The 20,115-nt window shown below is 37.3% G+C and overlaps 1 protein-coding gene across 1 annotated transcript; it reads right to left on the reverse strand.

Moving 5' to 3' along the window:
* Positions 1-4,896: 4,896 nt before the first annotated feature.
* Positions 4,897-8,834, reverse strand: LOC139744843 (stabilizer of axonemal microtubules 3-like). Its single transcript, XM_071655256.1, has 5 exons — positions 8,575-8,834; positions 7,612-7,794; positions 6,848-7,024; positions 6,162-6,361; positions 4,897-5,406 (listed from the first exon to the last, which is right to left on the reverse strand). Exons 1-5 carry the CDS (start codon positions 8,677-8,679, stop codon positions 5,097-5,099), a joined length of 975 nt encoding a protein of 324 aa, XP_071511357.1. The 5' UTR covers positions 8,680-8,834; the 3' UTR covers positions 4,897-5,096.
* Positions 8,835-20,115: the final 11,281 nt, after the last annotated feature.

A 20,115-nucleotide genomic window follows, 5' to 3' on the forward strand; every position in this document is an offset into this window, starting at 1 on the left:
TTTTGTGCCTTGGAGGAGAAAAACGAATGTGCTCATCCATGCGTGACGTTTTCTTTTTAATTAACCTATGGATTAAATAGTCAATTAAATTACCTTTAATATGGTATAAAATAAATTGATTTTCATCAAAATCTGCTTTGAAAAATATGACCTCAAAAAGTGTTTACTTTCTTTTTTGTTGAGTGTAGGCCTATAGTTTATAGGCCCTAACAGTTAGGCCTACTACCACTAAACTACATGTACTAGTACTTGTACTACTACTAATTAGTAATGGAGGTTGAAAACAGTCACCGGACCGGTACCGCGTACCGGCTATGACGAAATGAATGACGGTGATGCCGTAGACGCGAGTGGTGGACCAGACGTTCTGCTATATTTCACGATAATGGCGTAAATTGCAAAGACAAAGTAATCATGAGAAAATCTGTCACAGTCTCTACTCGGAGGCTGACTATTTGGCTACATGTATCAATGTTAGATAAGAGTGTTCTATGGCACAACAGGTACAAAGAAGATGCAATGAAAATTGAAAGAGTCCAGCGGAAGGCAACCAAATTGGTTCGCGAAATCAAGGACCTCCCATACCAAGACAGACTTAAGCATCTGAATATGTACTCTCTGTTCTACAGAAGAAGAAGAGGAGACATGATTGCTGTCCATCAAATCATGCACGGACTTCTCAACATCTCACAGGACCACTTCTTCTCCCAACCTACAAGTAGAACCACAAGAGGGCACTGTTTCAAGATCCAGAGAGAACATTGCAGATTGGATGTTCGAAGCAAGTCTTTCAGCAAACGTATAATACAGGACTGGAACAGCTTGCCGGAACATATAGTGGTCTTGCCAACAACTGAAAAATTTAAAAGATATATAGACAAATATTGGTGGGAGCATCATTTTGATCTCCCATGACTCCACTCCTGCGCATGTCGTACTCTGTCGCACTTAGTTAAGTACAGGCCAAACAAGAAGTAGTGATCGGGAATTACAGGCCAACGCCTTCTTCCTGTACCAGATGATGATGATGATGATGATGATGAAGCTCAACGTCGAGAAGAGATAGATACCATCGCCATCGGTCGTAAACTTCTTCGTCTGCTCTCACGAGAACTTTACTGGAGATTACACAATTTTCAACATGCGGGACTGAACAAAATTATTTTCTTCAGCAATGTACCAAGTTAATAGCTGCCGCTATAGATTGGTCATAGTCGATCGCTGATGGCCCAACACAAAACTCTAAATGGAAAAAGAAAGAATGGGAAAGTTCGGTAATATGAAACCTAATTTGAATTGTATAGGCTATTACAAATGGATAATTTCTCCGTTTTCTTTACCTCATTGACTGACGTGACAAAGGCTTCGCCGCCGTCCTTCGGCCTCTTTTCGCTTTTTTGTTTTGTTTTTCGGGATATGTAAATATTATAGCGCCCTCTTGAGTTTCTCATTGAGTCAGTGGAAAGAAGAAAATTTGTGTGAAAATAACGTGAATTATACTTTAAAAAAACACTCAAAAAATTATTATCATTATCATTATTATTTTTACATTTACATCTAAAACATGCCGGGAGTGATCGATTTGGTGTGTTTCAAGAGATTTGATAGCAAAATGAATTATTTCTGGAACATGATTCTAGCCGTGTTTTCTCATTTTCCTAGTAAAATTCTGAAACAAAAATAGATAGCCGGTATCATAGAAACATTAAGATGAGTTCTATTTGTAATTTCACAAAGCAGAGTATTCATTGGGTAACTCTGACCCTGAAATGATTAGAGATCAGTGGATTTTGGTATTTGATGATCATGCCATAATATTCCTATATTACTTTAGCTCAAACAACTGATGAAATATCAATTAATTTTGACATAAACCTATGTCTAAATTTCTACTAAAATGCCACATTACCGGTATCAGTTTTATACATTTTAGGTGGACATGTATCACTTACAAAAAGGAATTACAGGTTGTTATTTGATAATGCCGGTACAATCACCTACAGTTTATCATACAGCATTACTATCTGCTACAGTGTATATGTATGTTCGTGTATGTATGTTCGTGTATTCATCGACCCGTAAAAATAATGATCACAAAGGACAGACATCTATTTCATTTCAGATACAGTATTAAGGACGATTTGAAGAGTTTGTTTGCAAAAAACGATAAGCCCATATTTGCCAAATGGAGATATTTGCTATTAAAGGTCAAGAAAAATAAAGAGAATAATAAGAAAATTTTTGCTTCTTTTGACCATAACTTCAAAAATGTACCTTTATATGTAGAGACCAATATTAAAAGGTATTATTTTGTACTTTTTGACAGAGACCGTACTTAAAAATCTTCCAAAATGGACTTATCGGTTTTTGCAAACAAACTCATCATTTGTGTCATTGTAGCTTTCAGTAAAGTCTAATATGGCAGTTGCAATACCATTCAGTTGATCATTTGAACAACCATTTACTGTCTAGCTGTATTTTTTAGTTATGGTTATGACCTACACGATTACTAAGTCAAGACTTATTGATGAAATTTCTGACAGCTTCTGTGGTGGTAGAACAATGGGTGGTATGTGGTCCTGAAAAAGGTTTACCAAGTTGACAGTTTGGTAAACATGTTCCTGCCGTTTCCAAGCATGTTCTTGTTGTTTTCTCAGGGCCATATACATACCCAAGAAAGAATATGTGAAGGGTTTGTTTGCAAAATCCGATAAGTCCATTTTTGAAGATTTTAAAGTACGATCTCTGTCATAAAGTACACAATAATACCTTTTAAATGATATATTGGTCACTATATATACAGGTATATCTTTTAAGTTATGGTCAAAAGAAGCAAAAATTTTCTTATTATTCTCTTTATTTTTCTTGACCTTTAATCGCAAATATCTCCATTTGGCAAATATGGACTTATCGGTTTTTGCAAACAAACTCTTCATGTGGTACACTATTAAGTCTTCTATCACCCATCAAGACTTATTGGAAAATAATTGGAATGATCAGAGTATTCTCCACTTGAAGAGTTTGTTTGCAAAAACCGATAAGTCCATATTTGTCAAATGGAGATATTTGCCATTAATGGTCAAGAAAAATAAAGAGAATAATAAGAAAACTTTTGCTTCTTTTGACCATTACTTTAAAATGTACCTTTATATGTAGTGACCAATATATCATTTAAAAGGTATTATTTTGTACTTTATGACAGAGACCGTACTTCAAAATCGTCAAAAATGGACTTATCGGTTTTTGCAAACAAACTCTTCACTTTCAAACAACATACACCATACATCACATTCCTCTTAGTCTCTCTCTCTCTCTCTCTCTCTCTCTCTCTCTGTCACACTCTCTTTCCTTCCCAATAATTTTGCACTGTTTGCACATCTTACTCAATACATTTGATTGACAAATCTGTTGGCATAATTTATATTATACTTTATTTCTTTCAGTGCATCATATATATATATATTACAAATGTACAACACAATGGCAAAACAGAAATTGAGCAAAAAACAGAGTGTCAGCATCAAGACTGTTTTTTCCAATACAGTTGAACCTCTCTTATCTGGCCTCCCTTTATCCGGATCTCTCTATTATACGGATGCAATCTCGCCGTGATTTTTTTTTTTTTCAATAATTACGGGAGGAAAGGGGGATTCCCAACTCCTTGAGAACTCCTACACAAACACACATAAATTACATATTACTTCCAACATGATTAACACACATTACATCAAATTTCCTTCCAAATTGCTTACCTTCAGACATTTTAACATCCCCAAACATCCCCAAATGTAACAATGATAAGGTTGCACTATACACGTTGCTACATTGTGGTAATGGGCTACATCAGTACATGTGTATGTATATGTACAGGTATAAAGCATTGAGTCTCCCATATCTGGCCAAATCCCTTATCCGGATGAGCCCCGGTCCCGACTTGTCCGGATACGAGAGGTTCAACTGTACCAAATATCATATCTAGTCAATATTTCCTGATATAATAGCTGAATATCTTTTAAGCTTAATATCATACTACTTTCTGCTCAGCATCCTAATTGTCATCTAATACATGATTGATTTGCTTTGATCAAATCTCTTTCAGCACTTGAGCATTGCAGCAAGCCCATGATGTACATGGCTAACAGCAATCATCATGAATTTAACATGCTTAGAACTATGTAGATGCTCATACTGAAAATATTAGATTCAAACTAGATTGTACACTGTTAGTTTCATAATGCATGAACATTTTGGTGAATGCTATGGTAGCACTTGATCTAAGGAAAAGTATACTGGGAAAAACATGAAAACAGAACTGAAGCTTTACAGTGACAATGTCTGCATTCAACCGTGTCACCCGCAATGCATATGGGTAAAATTTTCCAGTTTTCTATGACATTTAGTTATGAAGATTTCTTCAGCAAACATTGATTTCTTTCAGTTTCCACCTTTCTGTAGAAATTGAATCCACACTACCAGTCCCCTGGTTTTCAAGTATCATGGTATGACAGATAAACATTGGAATACAAAGGTACAATCCTGGCTGGTGGAGAGTACAGAAAAGTTATTTTATGATCATCCTGTCACTGGTATAATGGTTTATCATCTGTTGTGTCAAACCAACAACTGAATCTGAACATCATTGTGAAGAAGATTGAAACAAACTTGGTGGTAGTGGACTCTATTGTTACTAAAACGTTTTAACTGCAATGTACGTGTACCATGACATAATACTAAATTGAGTGAAATTCCCATTTGTAGTTTTGGCAGCTGATGAACAATAGTTTGATCTTCTGCATACATACAAGAGACTGTCAAAGGTATAATGACAATGATATTAAATCACTTGAATTGTTATTTCTCAATTTGAATAACCACCAGTCATCTTATTATAGCTTTTTACCAGTTCACAGCAGCAGATCACATATCCTCAATGGCATACACTGACAACAAGCCTTGCTTTACAGTGTAAGGTAGTAATGGGAAGCAGTCCACGGCTATCTGCTTTGGTCTCATTTGATGTAGGATCAGGGAACGCAGCTTCAGAGTGTTCAAACTTGCATCTTATGTCCGTGATTTTTACACTACTTGAGACTAGCTCAGACGTTGATGGGCTTGCCACTTGCATACGTCTTGTACTCCGTGGTGTACATGTTTGGTACAGAGAAGGTTTGAGCAGGGCCTGCCTTGGGGATGACCCAGGGAGTGTCCACTGGACATGAGAATAGCTCCGTCATCTTGGGGTCAGAGGGTCGCTGGTAGGAACTGGTAGCTGTGGACTTCATGCCGCTGTGGGGGACTCGCTGGAATCGCTCTGGCCAGCGGACTGGCTCCTGGATAGGTGTCTTGAAGACCATCTCATCTGTCATTGGGGGGCGCTTGTGAACCTCAGCTGCCTTGGGGAGAGGGCTGGTGGAACAAATATCGAGAAAAAACAAATTAACCTCTAATATCACATGTCAAAAAAGATATGGCTACACTCAATTCAAAACCAGCACTTTTCACAGAATTCAAACAAAATCTCATATTTCACCGATGGTAATATGCTTTGATTCAGACTGTACCCTGTGTTATACATTTGTATAAGATGAGCTACATGTACACGCGTAACCTACATGCTGGTGAATTATGTCAGATGAAAATATCTCTCAGTAAATAACATTCTGATATTTATAAGTTTCAGGACAAAAAAAGTTTATCACTTATTACCTCATTTGATCAGCCAGCTACATGTAAGTGAATATTTTATTCAAATTGTAAGATGCTTCTATTGCAAAATGCTCTTACAACAAGATGCCATAGTGTACTATTATGTATCAGAAAGCAACATCTGTTTTGTCAGCTTCATAAAGCTAATGAATATATCACAAGCTTGTTCAATAGATCATTAATCTCATGATAAATGCACTACATGCATATCTGATATTACAGGCAAAAAGTTTTGCATTGAGTTTTGAGGAGTTGATCATGTATACTTGAAATGAGGAGTGTACATTGTACACACAATATATGAATTTCTATAATGTACTGCCATGTACAATAGTTGTAATAAATGTAAACAGTCTACAATTGTCTAAAATGTGTTGTTGTTGTTGTTTTCACATGGAGAGTAAAACAAAAAATGATAACACAAATATTGTGATGATTTAATTTCCAGTACTTACTTGTGCTTTGTGCCGTGACCCCAAGCCTGTGTGTAGTCCTCGCATCGCCAGTAGGTGGCAGCATCTTTCTTTGGGTAGTCATCCAGTTCATGGCGGGTGAATCGTTTGTGAACTCGGTGAGAAGTTGGCACATAAATGTCGAGATTCTGAAGAACACCATCATCACGGACAAGAGTTGGCTTAAACTTGGGTACACTGTCCTGTGAAAATACAACATACAAACACACTATATGTTAAGTCTACATGTCCATCGTATCTGGCCAGGTCAAGGTCTTTATTAACTGTCACAACATACATCCATATACCTTGGTACATTGTAATATTTATATGTGTATTTAGAGAGGTCAAGGTCTATAGTCTTCAATGTACATGTAATATGTTGGGTGAGTTAGCATAAATACCAGCAAGTCTTAAGGCAGTAAACTTGCTTTATGGAGTTACAGTAGTTTTAACACTGTGATAAAAATACACATTAAAAAATATATTCTCAGAACTCGGCCAACTTTGCTATCATTTCACATTTCTACACGATGTCTGTTTGTCTGTTCAGTTTCTACACAAAGTACTTATACGATGTTCTGTACAGCATTTTTTTGTAAGTTGTTTGTTTTTGACTTGTTTTGTTTGTTTTATACGTGAGTTTGGAATTGCTGCAATAAGAGTACAACATGAAAATTGCGCTTTACCCTGACTGGCGCCGGAGAATTCAGATGATGCGTTTGCAGGGTAGTTGGTTGAGGGTTGCCGCTCAGCCTGTTGTCGAAGTCTACACCAAGCTGCATCTGGTCTCCCTTGTACTGTGATTGGGCCTCACTTTCCTGATGACCCATGGTTAGAGGTTTGCGCCAGCCCCTCTGTTGCAACTAAAATATAAAGACACAAAAATATTGATTGTAAGTGCTTGAATAAATCACTACCATGAAAGCATTACATCTCAAGATTTTAGAATGTAACTCTTTAAGTAAATTTGTGTAGGCACAGCTTACAGCTTCAGATACTGAAGCTTAACATGCACATGTTAAAATAAGACATACTTGTATTATGTAAAACTAATATTGATGCCAAAACATGACTGATTATTAAATGGAGAAGCATATTAGAACACTTACGTGTACAAAGCAAGCATGAACATACAAATGTACAACTTTAAACCTGTAAGTAAACCATTTGGCAACAAATGAAACTACAATTTATCACAAAACCGGTGCTAGTGACACTATCTTTAGATGTTCTGGGGCCCGTTTCACAAAACTTTTCATCAGTGACAACTGCCACATTTCTATGACAAATTTGCTCTCAGCCAATCAGATGCAAGGATTTCAGTAGCTTGTCACATCTATGACAACTTGTCACTGATGGCAAGTTTTATGAAACGGGCCCCTGTTCTGTATCAAGATTACAATCTAACGGAAAAAAAAAGCAAAACATCCACACTTCATCTTCTTCATACCTTTTCTCTGAGGTCCTTGTTGTAATGAATATTCCAGTGCCCTGGTGCCTTTTGATGTTGATTGTTGGACAGAAGACCTCCATGATACTTGTAATTATGAGCTTCTCCAGTGGTTGTCTGAAAAGGCTTGATGATTTCATCTTGCTTGGCAAGCTCTGGGGGCAGCGGATTGTTAATGGTCGTCTGTTGGTGGAGACAAGAAACATGAAGTACAGTGACAAAATAATGTGCATTAAATATCAGTAGGGCATATGTCTTTACAAGAAAAGAATGACTGGTCAACTAGATCTACAGGTGGAAAGACAGATGTACAAATAGGTTTGGCTGTAAAGATTTAATATCTCGAAATTTCCTAATCCTAGAGTCAGTACAAAATAATGGCATGTAGAACCACCTAACAGCTAGTACTAGATTGGTAAGTGGTGTTGTACACTTATGGTACAGTCATAGGATAGTTCAATATTCATATTACAACATTAGTTAGCCAGTAGACGTACGAGTTGATGTCTATGTTAGATATCTAACTCAGTATCGCCAGTAACTGTAACGTTAGGCCATACAATTTTTTTATGTACAGTATGCACAGCAAAACAACACGCATTTTTATTGGAAAAGCTGTGGAAATTTGTCATGCATGCTAGACACTCTACCTCTGTAATGATCAGAGTTTATTTGATAACGACATTAAAATCTTACCATTGATGATTAAAATTATGTGCCACGGTAGGGTCTACAAGTACACTTACTGTAAGTGTAAACTACTTTAGACAAATTCTACAAGTTACACAAGGAATGGGGTGGATCCAAACTTACTCGAGTTGACTGTGTGGCACGCATTCAATACTTTTCGGAGTCTTTTGTAAGCCTACTTTGGCTAAATGATATTAGTAGGTCGACCTAGGGCCTACTATGAATTGATTTACGACTATGAAATATGACTGAGACGATGAGTATGAGACGTACCTTAAAATCGGACGCAGGAAAGTAGTACTCGGGCCGATAATCCAATCCTCTTCCGGAGCTAGTTTGATGCAAGTCAAATCTTCTAGTGCTGATATTGGTCGACATATTGCTTGGGTGGAACTTTTCAAATTGACACTACTGACAGTGAAGAGATTTTACTGCTAGTTCTACAATCTATAGATGATTCGATCAGCGAACACAGAGCGTAGATGCAGACTGGTAATTAAGACCGCATGTAGATCCGTTGCTCTGAGTATTAATTAGCACCGACGGCCACACTGCTGATGACGTGACTTCGATAGGGTACCGCCACCGGGTCTCTTCAGTTTGTTTCTGTGTCGATGATGTCGTCAAGCTACCGGTTGACCACACAGTATACTGTACACACGTTATTTTAGTACACAGTAGCATCGTTGTTAGGGTTATAACCACATTGCATTCACAATCATTTCCGCATAGCAACCATCGTAAACAATAAAGCGCGCCATCTATAGTTCACCGGATCAACTTGCGTTATTATAAAAGTACATGTAGTAGGTGTACAATCTTTGCTTATTTAGTATCACACTTGAAAGATTCTTACAAAGTAAACACTATATATATTTTTTTTAATTTGCCTTGAAATTCGAAGAATACTAGGACGTCTTTCCAGGGTCTGTTCACCAACGTTCTGCAGCCTGCATGTATTCATTTTATTATTTATTGGATATTTTCTTTAGTTTTGCTGGTAGAAGATTGAAACAATAAAAGTGTTGATTTATCATAGAGCAAAAATGTGCCATTAATCTTTATAAATGATTGTGTCTAATCATTATTTCGTCATGCCGTGCAATGGATCACAACAAAAATGTACACCATTGATGAATTACGTTTAATTATTATTTTGTCATGAAACATGCCATGCAATATTAAAATTTATTTTTTAAAAACCAAACAACACGTACACCAGCCATACTGTAAAGAGCTGCAGCTGCAACATGCTCAACAGCCTTCCCTTTCATAGCAATGACACATTTAGCTAGAAGAACAATAAAACGCTACACCTTGACAAGTACACCGTGATGAAGAAAAACAAATCAATTTGATTTGATATGACTGATTTCAGGGATAATTAGGTGAAATATGAAAATTAAAGACATCTGATGTGGTACCAACGAAGCAGGGGGAAAAGAGCAATAATGACATGAGAACTGACATAAATTATTTTGAACATTGACAGAAATAATGTTTATATGACAGGAGAACAAACAGAGACAGAATCTGATAAATCATTAGAGGAATGATGAGGTTGATAGGTGAATACATTATGATGTCACTACTGGTTTGTTGTTTTATATAGTTGTTTGCAAAGAAAATTATTATGGAATAACAGTGGTAAGCAAATTATATACGTACCATGTAATAGCTCTTTGTTATAGATAGGTTGGTATCTATGTTGATCTAATAGGGTAAATACTATGACTGGACCCACTTTCTTCACTTTTTTTTTTTTAATAAAGGAAAATAATTTTCCATTGATAGACTTCTCATCACGATCTGTATAGTATTCATCATCAGTCGTGTTCCAGACCCTTTGTTATACATTATGTCATGCCCTTCGACAAAAATGTGTTTGCGACGACGAAGTTTACGCCTTTAACGAAGGCAAAGGAAGGAACATCTGGCGTTTTTTTTAAAGACGGCACAGATTGGGGCATGGCGCGTGTTAAACCTATGGGGAAAACGTTGGGTTAGGGTTTTTGGTTATGGTTAGGGTTAGGGTTAGGGTTGGGGTTAGGATTAGGGTTAGGGTTAGGGTTAGGGTTTGATGGTTATGGTTAGGATTAGGATTAGGGTTAGGTTTAGGGATAGGGTCCCCGATAAATTTTTAGTTTCCCCAATCTGTGCCGTCTAAAAAAAACACGTATCCGGCTCAGCATTAACTTCGTTCGTCGTTAGAGGGAGTTGATAATCTAGTGGGAAGCAAAATAGTGCAAGCAGACGGTTTGGAAGCTAGACTAGCTCATCACAACATCAATCTGAACTATTACTCGTTTTCACAGCCTTGTGAAGGGCTCTGCTCGTCTATAAAATCTATAATCGCCTTCTTTTACAATCGCACCTACAGCGGGTATAAAATTTATAATAAGCTTCTGTTTTACTGGCGGAGACGGCGCCACGATTGATCAGTAAGCCACCGCCACTCTTATTATAAAGCCTCCGAGTCTGGTCGATGGCCCTCGCGTTGTTTAAAGGACAAGTCCACCTTCATCGACACGTAGATTGAGTGAAAGCAGCAATATTGGTGAAACACATTAGTGAAAGTTTGAGGGAAAATCGTATAATTATTATCCGTTCAACAGTTATGCATTTTCGGAGTTTCTGCATGCTTATACTGCTGGATGACAAGACCTCTACAGCTTGTAATGTCACGACTATTCTGCAGAACGATATAAAGAAAATTTTAAGAAACTTAAAGATATTATTTTCACTTTTCTCGCATAATAAAAGAACGCTTGACTTGCCTCTTTCAGAAGGCTGGGGTAATAATATTACCTTAGTCAGTGACAAGTCGACGAAAATTGTGCACTTCTGTTTTTATAAGAGTGAAATTTTCTTTATACCCATGCAGTATTTTCAATATATCCCTGTACGCATGTGACATTCAATTCAATTTAATTCAATTCAATTCAATAAATAAAATCAAATTCAATTCAAAATTATTTTATTTCCATATAAAGTAATACAAAGTATTATCGCTTACATGAGTAAATAATATCTAAAGGAACTTTGAATCACATAAGTTAAAAAAAAAAACATGAATACAATAATTATAATGATATCAACTCTGGTTTGGATAAATAAACAAGTATAAGCAACACAATCTTAATTTATAACTCTACATGGAAAAGAGGAATTCACAAGAAAAGCATAGCTTCTAAAGTTTGTGAATTACTCTAGAAGGTGAGGGCATCTCAAAATCCGTCAAGGACTCCATGTATAAAAAAATACACACGCACACACAGGCATCATAGTGATTACACTGCATAAGTCTTCTCATCCAGCAGTGACTGCGCAGATAAGTAATGTACTTTAAAAATTCGTAACTTTTGAAAGGATTATCCGATTTTTCCCAAACTTTCACTGATGTGTTTTACTATGATATTGATTGATGCATTCACTCAATCCACGTGTATATGAAGGTCCGTATAAAGAGTCAATGTCGAGGTAAAAATCCTAATGAGCGAAGCGAGCAAACCTCGGCGCAAGCTCGATGTCCCTGGCTCGTTTAGCTCACCAGAATTTTTGCGTCAATATCAATATCGACTTTACGGACTCCAGCATCCCATGCATGCAGGGTCATCAACAGAGGCTATGACCACTCGAGCGACTCAAGAGACAAAATAAAATAGAAAAGAAAAGAAAGAAAGAAAAAAGATGAAGAAGCTTGCGCTCTCTCTCAGGCTAAGGCGACCTACAGTGCAGCGACGTCCAAGAAATCTCCTGACAAGGTATAAAAACCAATTCGAGAACGGTCTTCTCATCGAATCACCGATGGAAACATCTTCCTCAATTTCTCGAGCCCCAAATGCTGCTTCATCATCCACAATCTGCTCTGCTTCAACCTCCCTTTTGGCCCTCCCCGCGGCCCCTCTGCACATGCCCTTAAAGGTGCTATACTCTCTAAAAAAAATCGAGTGAAAATTTTCACCCTAAAAAGAGTGAATACAAAAAAAGAGTGAATTTCGAGTGAAATTGGAGTGAATTTTGAGTGAAAATGCTCATTTTCACTCATTTTGGAGTGACGTCAGGGATCACTAGGGCCAAAACCATTAAAAATGTACAATTCAGGTTTTGAAATTTTGAAAAAATAAAGTTTTCTCAAAAACATTCCGACAACGAAAAATTGCTAGAGGATACACTGAATTTCAACTTAAACAAAAATGAGCAACAAATATTGCAAACTTTTTATGTTCTGAAATTTGAAGTTGAACATGAAAATTTCACCACTGTAACTTACGTTACTGCGCTTATTTTACTTTGACCATATTCATTCTGTTTAGGGATGGACAATTTAACTATCCTTCTATTGGTGGATAGTTTCGAAGATATGACCATTCTTATTTCAATGTGCCTGCTATATTTTCCATTCATTTGATGAGTTGCTGTAACCGTGAATTAAGATATTGATAGATATGATGGAGGTTGTTTACTATGTAAAGTTAGATTGTTTCCTGTGGTTTTTTTATTCGTACACATAGAACTTGCAGAAAACTGCCAAATGATTTTAGATGGATTTGTCCTGCACATATTCTCAAACAATCTCAGTCACCATATGACAAATGAAAATGTGACTGTTTAAACCTTGGTAACGTTTGTTACGCATATGAGTCACGTATGTTACATGAATATATTAAACACTAAAAAAGAGTAAAATTTTAAGAGTTCTAATAAATATCAAAAGTACCAGCGTTGCAAGACCTTCAGTACTTCTGGAAGCAGATTTATTTAATTGTCGTCTGATTTTATCGTCCTGATAGTATATACATTTGGCCAAAAATGAAAAATTGGAATACAATATTTAGATTTCAAGAGTTTAGTTTGTCTGAATATCATGAGTTTCACTGCAAAATTACCTGTTGAAGTGCCCTGTTTAAAACCAAAGGAATGCATTTATATAAGAGTCACAAAAGACATTGTCAAGAACCCCTAAAATGTATCAGTGTGTACTATAAACAATTGTAACGTATGTTTAAAATGTTTCCAGATTGAAATATTAATCACTAGAAAGTGGAGATGCATTGGAAAGTGCATTAAAAAGGAATGATGCATCGCTAAACAACATTGCACAGTGTGAGTACACAAACTGGTCAGCACTTAACTGTTTAGCATATTAAAGTTTACATCAATAAGATATATCAGGCATAAGAGTGAAAAATGTGAAATAAATCACATCGAGCCTATGAAGTTTAAAATGCAAACACCAGCACTGCTTTATGATTAATAATGCATGATTATCACGAGTTTCATTAATGAACAAACCATGCATTATTGTTGCTTAAAACGTACAGATTTCTTGGCACATTATTCAATAATGTGCTAAAAAATCTGTAAGTTTTAAGCAACAATAATGCATGGTTTGGGTAATAGTCACAAAAATACAGAATTATGAACAATTTAAGAGTGGTCACGTAAATAGACAGCTTTCTCACGGTTTTAGATTGAGAGTATAACTGACCTATGACACACTAGTCTATAAAGACAACAATGATAAACACAAAAAGGCGCACCTTTCATAATTTGGATACCCCCCCCCCTTTTTTTGGGGGGGGGGGGGCAATGGAAAAGGCATAGAAATGTCAGAAGAACAAATTGCAGTTCTTCTATTTCCATTACATAGAATAAAAGTTCGGTGACCTATAAAATGTTTTCAGTGGACATCATTATAAAAGACAACTGTAAACTCACAATCTAGTATTTTTCTGCAAAAGGCAACTTTCAATAAAAGGCATACTGGGTAAGAGCCAGTGTATAGGAGAGAATAATGCAAAAGTGGCGAGCTGTATTATAGTGAAATTATATAAAAGTTGGTATAAGAGCGTTAGTATGACGCTTTCGTCTATTTTCTTGGTTAAACTTCATATTTTCATTAATATCTCGGAATAGTTAGATTGGGTAGAAATTTTCATGGATGATTTTCGGTGCATAAACAAGGAAATTTACATATATTTCATCCTTTCAATTTGATATCTACAAGCCAACACTTTTATACAGTACCTTTCATTGTAAAGCATACATAAGTATACATCATTAGCAAATTTTTAAATTTGTGAATCAATTTCCTTGTCAATCCTTGTCAATCAAGTCGACATTATCACCTTCATTCACCCTTTGCTGAGATCGGTTTAAGTCTTCTTTTATTTTCTTGCCGAACGCTCTGTGCTTTTTAACTCTTTCATTTTTTTTTTCTGCGCTCTTGTTTTTCCCAACTCTTAAGATTTTCCACAGGAACGTAATACTTTTTTACACGTTGTTTCTCGGATTTACTCTCTAAAAAAAAAAATCGAGTGAAAGTATTCACTCTTAATGGGGTGAATAAAAAAAAGAGTGAATTTAGAGTGAAAAAATGTTCATTTTCACTCTTTTTAGAGTGACCTCAGGGACCACTCCTAAATCTTCGAGTGATCCCTGAGGTCATCCCAAAATGAGTGAAAATGAACTTTTTTTTCACTCAAAATTCATTCCAATTTTACTCTAAATTCACTCTTTTTTTGTATTCACTCCATGAAGAGTGAATATTTTCACTCAATTTTTTTTTTAAAGAGAGTACGGAAGGCTTCTTCTCCAATCTTTTCCTTTTTCCTTCTTCAGTAATCGGCCTGAATCTTGACTCTTTATTTTCCCATTTTGACCTCTAGGAACCGAAGGAGTAATGATAAGATTCCAGAAAATCCATACTGCAAATCAGTAATAAGATATTCTTACATAATTACGTAACCTACGTTACCTCTAATTACAAGGAATGAAGTGTCACATAATGAATTTGGTAGACTACAGTCACTATAACTTTGAAGTAAATGATATGATAATTAAAATGAAAACCATTATTTTCATCATTCATATATCATTAACATACATATTGGATTGATTTTGATAGAGTGATTGAAACCTACGTTACCAGGGTATTCAGGGCCTCATTGACAATGATTATCGCCAAAAAGAATGGTTAGTGCAAGCGTAAAATTGAAATATGTTTTTCATCTGTTTATTTATGGATATTAGTCTTTTTTAGGATAAAGCTTTGGTGAAAAGCACGACAGTGTACATGCATATGTAAAATTGAAACCTACGTTACCTTAAGTGAAACCTACGTTACAATATTGACCCTATGTTTAAGTACCTTAATGTTGTATAAATATCTGAGTGTGATGTAAACTTATTATTCTCCTCGAAAAAACAAACACCAAAGTACTTGCTTATAGTAAAAAAGTACCAATATTTGAATGTGATTACGCTAAACATGACTTTGAAAATATATATACCGTTCGCTCAGATACTGAGAAAGATCTCGTGCAGTCCATTTCCTGTGAGTCGTCAACGTGATGTGCCATTTTGTCGCAATGACTGTTTCTATGCAACTATGGAGTGAGATAGCTCTAGATAGCACTTGTTATCGATGAATGGTTGCAATGTTAGTGAATCTAATTAAGATTATTTTTTCGGGGGTAACGTATGTTTCGGTAACGTAAGTTACATCAGACCTTCGATGTGACTTTTTCAAGCGATTAGTAATGGCTCAAAACTGAAAACTCAGTGGAGAGATTGGGGTACCGTATGCCTATGTTTGGCATCTTCCTTGTAACATTTTCATTTTTAATTTTCCATAGCGGTGGTAACGTATGTTTCATTTCTTAACCATACGGTCTGACACATATTAGTGCTTGAAGCTTTTTCTCTGCAGCAGATAACCAGGTGGCACAACTATTGTTTACAGCATTGGACGAGACATTTTCTAAGTTTTTAGGACGGATAATTCACAATTTCAACCCCAGGGAATGTTTTAAAGGAAAACTTGAAATCATGGTAACGTATGTTTCACAGGCCTTTGCGACAAATTTGACTTGTAAAATAATTCAACTGAACAGTTTTCAATTATATTTCTTTTTATTCTAACGTGTAGGCAAATGGCTTAATTTGCCTTAGAACAAGTTTTAATGAAAAAAGATCATGCTTTCATTTGCATGATAGTAACATATCGGCAAAACTATTAATTTGCGACATGCTGTTTTTGGCGGGTTTACCATCTTTATGAATGCATAACTTCCGAAAGAATCATAACTGGATGTTCAAATTCTCGGCAGTTCTAGTTAACAATGTACTAACGGTAACTATTACCCGAAACTTATGACAATCGGTCGTTGCTTCATTTTTTCTTTGGTAAAACTATTGCGACAAGTATTTCACTAAATTGTACATATTTAGTGGTTTTGAACCACTAGAAGATTTTGGAGTGATCCCTGACGTCACTCCAAAATGAGTGAAAATGAACATTTTCACTCAAAATGCACTCCAATTTCACTTGAAATTCACTCTTTTTTGTATTCACTCTTTTAAGAGTGAATATTTTCACTCGATTTTTTTTAGAGAGTATGGTGCATGGATGTAACACTCTTGAGACGGAGCTAAAATCTATTTATAGATATCCCATAAAGCAAGACAGGAATGATGTTGGGGCCTCTTCCATGAGGCATTACAAGGAGCTGCAGCAGCGTCGGGAACAAGTACCAAGTGAAGACCTTAACGTAATTGACTGGGATATACCATCGCAGGTGCTGCCTTGGAACAAGGCATGAAAGTGGTCAGAAGATGCCTGCACACGCTCAGTCACGTGATCTCTAAACTCGGTGACGCAACGTCGAGGAGACTTCGCCGCATCGTCGCCACAGTCAACATCCCTTTGGTCTCCAGCACGTCTCGGAGACGTCTCCACAGTCGCAAACGAAATACGTCTCCGCGGCGTTGCCGCAACTGATGAAGACACCGCGGAAACGTCTCCGATACCCCCTGGACAATGGAACAAGTCTGAACCCCCCCCCCCCTCTCAAATCGAACATGTCTGCGTGATCTTCTGTCGTTACTTCACAAACTGTGCAGTCTTCTCATAATTTTTATGACATGATCAGAGGAGCTGGAACGTGTTCCTTTCTTTTACAGCCGCGATAGTGCACGTCAGGAGTTCGACACATGCACGAACATGCCGAATCATATCAGCTCATGCACGGATCATTCAGCCTATGGATCATAGCATTCAGTCCACGAGTCATACAGCCCACGAGTATACAGCCCACGAGTCATTCAGTCCACGAGTCATACAGCCCACGAGTCATTCAGTCCACGCGTCATACAGCCCACGAGTCATACAGCCCACGGGTCATACAGCCCACGAGTCATACAGCCCACGAGTCATACAGCCCACGACTCATACAGCCCATGAGTTCGGCATACTAAGCAAACAAGGCCCAAGAAACACTCCGTGTTGTACATGTATAACTCATGGGCTGTATAATAATGGCCCTTTTGTTTTTTTCATTGTCGAACTCGTCGGCTGTATATGACTCGTGGGATATTATTCACCCACTCCATAGTGCAGAATCTTCATTGTCTGTTGGAATCAATCCAAATTCCCTGCACTAAACCCAGTGGATATCATGTGACTGTATGAATAGACTTTCATTAAAATATTTTAGACAATTATTCTTTGCCAGCATTCGGAAGGCGTATCATTTTCACTAACGATTTGTCCATATCAAATTAATTTACTATGATGATTCAATACGAATTTAAAAGATGGAGAAAATAATCTCACATGGTTGAGTCTGCATAGCTTTGATTTTGGTTTATAATACATAAACTCCTTTATAGGCAAATAAATAAGGGAGGTGAATATAATTGAGAGGGAATGTTAACCGTTCCTTCCGCAATTCTCTGAGTGCCTTTAATGCCCCCAAAATGAGATTCTTTTCGCCCGTCGACAGAGAGGCACACAGGTTGGTAATCCAGCTGTGTGAAGGCAGTCAAGCGTTCATTGTGTCCCCCTTTCTACCGTCAACTACATGTGCCCGCGAACAATGGAAATATCGATCGGGTGCGAGGTATGAATAGAGCGTGCGCTGATGAGCTCTCAGAATCTTTTGTTCTACAAAAAAACCAGGTACCTGAATAAAGTGACTGGGGTCAGCGAACCCGCATTTCTAACTGATCTCAGCCTTGATCATTATGTACATGTTCGTACGAGTTTACCGCAGAACAAGCAAAAAACTAAATCAGGAAAAGATACATAATACTGTAAAACCCCCTTTTTTGAAACAGCAGGAGAACAAATCCTGGTAGAATAAACTCTGATCTTTTTCTCAAACCCACTTTTCTGAGCATTTTAACACAAAGAAACATGAATTTAGGCCACTGAAGCAGGCACCCTTGTCTTCATTTTGGGAACCAGGTAAACCAGGTTCCCGTATATCAGTTGCTCCCACGAGAACCTGGTAAACCAGGTTCCCGTAAGGAACGGGTTAAGATACCCTCTCCCGCACGAAGGAACTTTTTAATTTTTAGAAATGAAAATGAGCGATCTGGTGCACTTTTCGAATCCAATATTTACGAAATTTTCTTCAAAAACAAAAAACGAAACGTTATAGTTAATATTCAAGTTGCTAGTTGAAAAACGCCAAAGAACACACTATTCTCAGTAAAGGCTCGTGGCATGACTTTGTCAGGCATGTATACCTGATCAATAGTTTGGGCAACAACTGAGCGGGGGCCGTGCGGGAGATGCATTTTTAGAATAAAATATTTACGAATTCTCTTTCATGATTTTTTTTTTTTGAATTTTAGAAAAATTTTCAACGGAAAAAAGTAGAGAGATATTGGTTATCAGCTCGTTTTAAGAAAAGCGCCAGGCAAGAGATGCTGAATATATAGTGCATATTTTTAAAAAGTTAATGATGATCTCATTTAGCTATAGGGCGTCGATCCGTTTTCACAATGGGGGGGGGGGGGGCAAAACTTGGAGTTGGAATATCTGTGCGAGGGAGAGGAGCGACTGGGGGGGGGGGGGGGGGATGAGGGTGAGTCCCAGGGTGAGTCGAAAGCGTGCCGAGTCCCACAAGAGGCCCGCGGGAGATTTTGCATATTCTGACCTGAAATTAAGTGATCTGGTGTACTCTTCCGGTGAAACTTTTGGATTTTTCCCCCTATCAATACGTAAGAAAAGTTATTCACAGATAATTGAATGACTAAATTGTGATATCAGATAAGAGGTCTCAGCTCTTGTTCCGCGTGTGCGACATCATTGGTGTTTATCGGTATACAGACACTTATACTTTTGATTGTGATGCATGCAGTTGAGAGGGGGGGGGGGACGGGGAGGGTGTGAGACTATAGTCCCTTCCCACACCACGGAGCTTTTACATTTTTGAGGATTGTATTAGAATGATCATTCTGATGCACACTTTTGTGGAATATTCGAAAGTGTGCCGAGTCTTAATTAACCTGTGGATACAAAACCTCACAACCTATTTCCCCGCTCGTTTCAAACGAGCAGAGGAAAAGTGTAAAAGAGGTTGAGGGAACTTTTGAATTAATTTGAAGTGGATGACAGGTCTGATGTACTCTTTTTGATGAAATACTGTATTCAGAAATGTGTCAATCTCCCAAGGGTATTATACATGTGTATGACAGGGGACCTACAACGGGGAAGGGTGTGGGAGGGGGTATCCCCCTCACACGATGGGACATAGTGAATTTTCAGAATTGAAATTCAACGATCTGTTGCACAATGGGTGAAATATTTTGACAGTTTTCTATAAAAAAGCGAGACAATTTTCCTCATTTCGGGAATTATTGGGGGGGGGGGGGGGGGGGACGCGTTTGCCCCCTTTGTCCTCCAGGATCAATGCCCCTGCAGAATGAGGGAGCTTTTGCATCTTTAGAACTCAAACTAAGATATCTCAAAAACACATTAATTTGATGGAAACTGGGAGGCTGTCAATTCCAAAAGTTAAC

This window comes from Diadema antillarum, unplaced genomic scaffold (genome assembly GCF_040938485.1).
Source record: "Diadema antillarum isolate AM-2024a unplaced genomic scaffold, OU_Dant_1.0 seq00001214_RagTag, whole genome shotgun sequence".
Lineage (NCBI taxonomy): Eukaryota > Metazoa > Echinodermata > Echinoidea > Diadematoida > Diadematidae > Diadema > Diadema antillarum.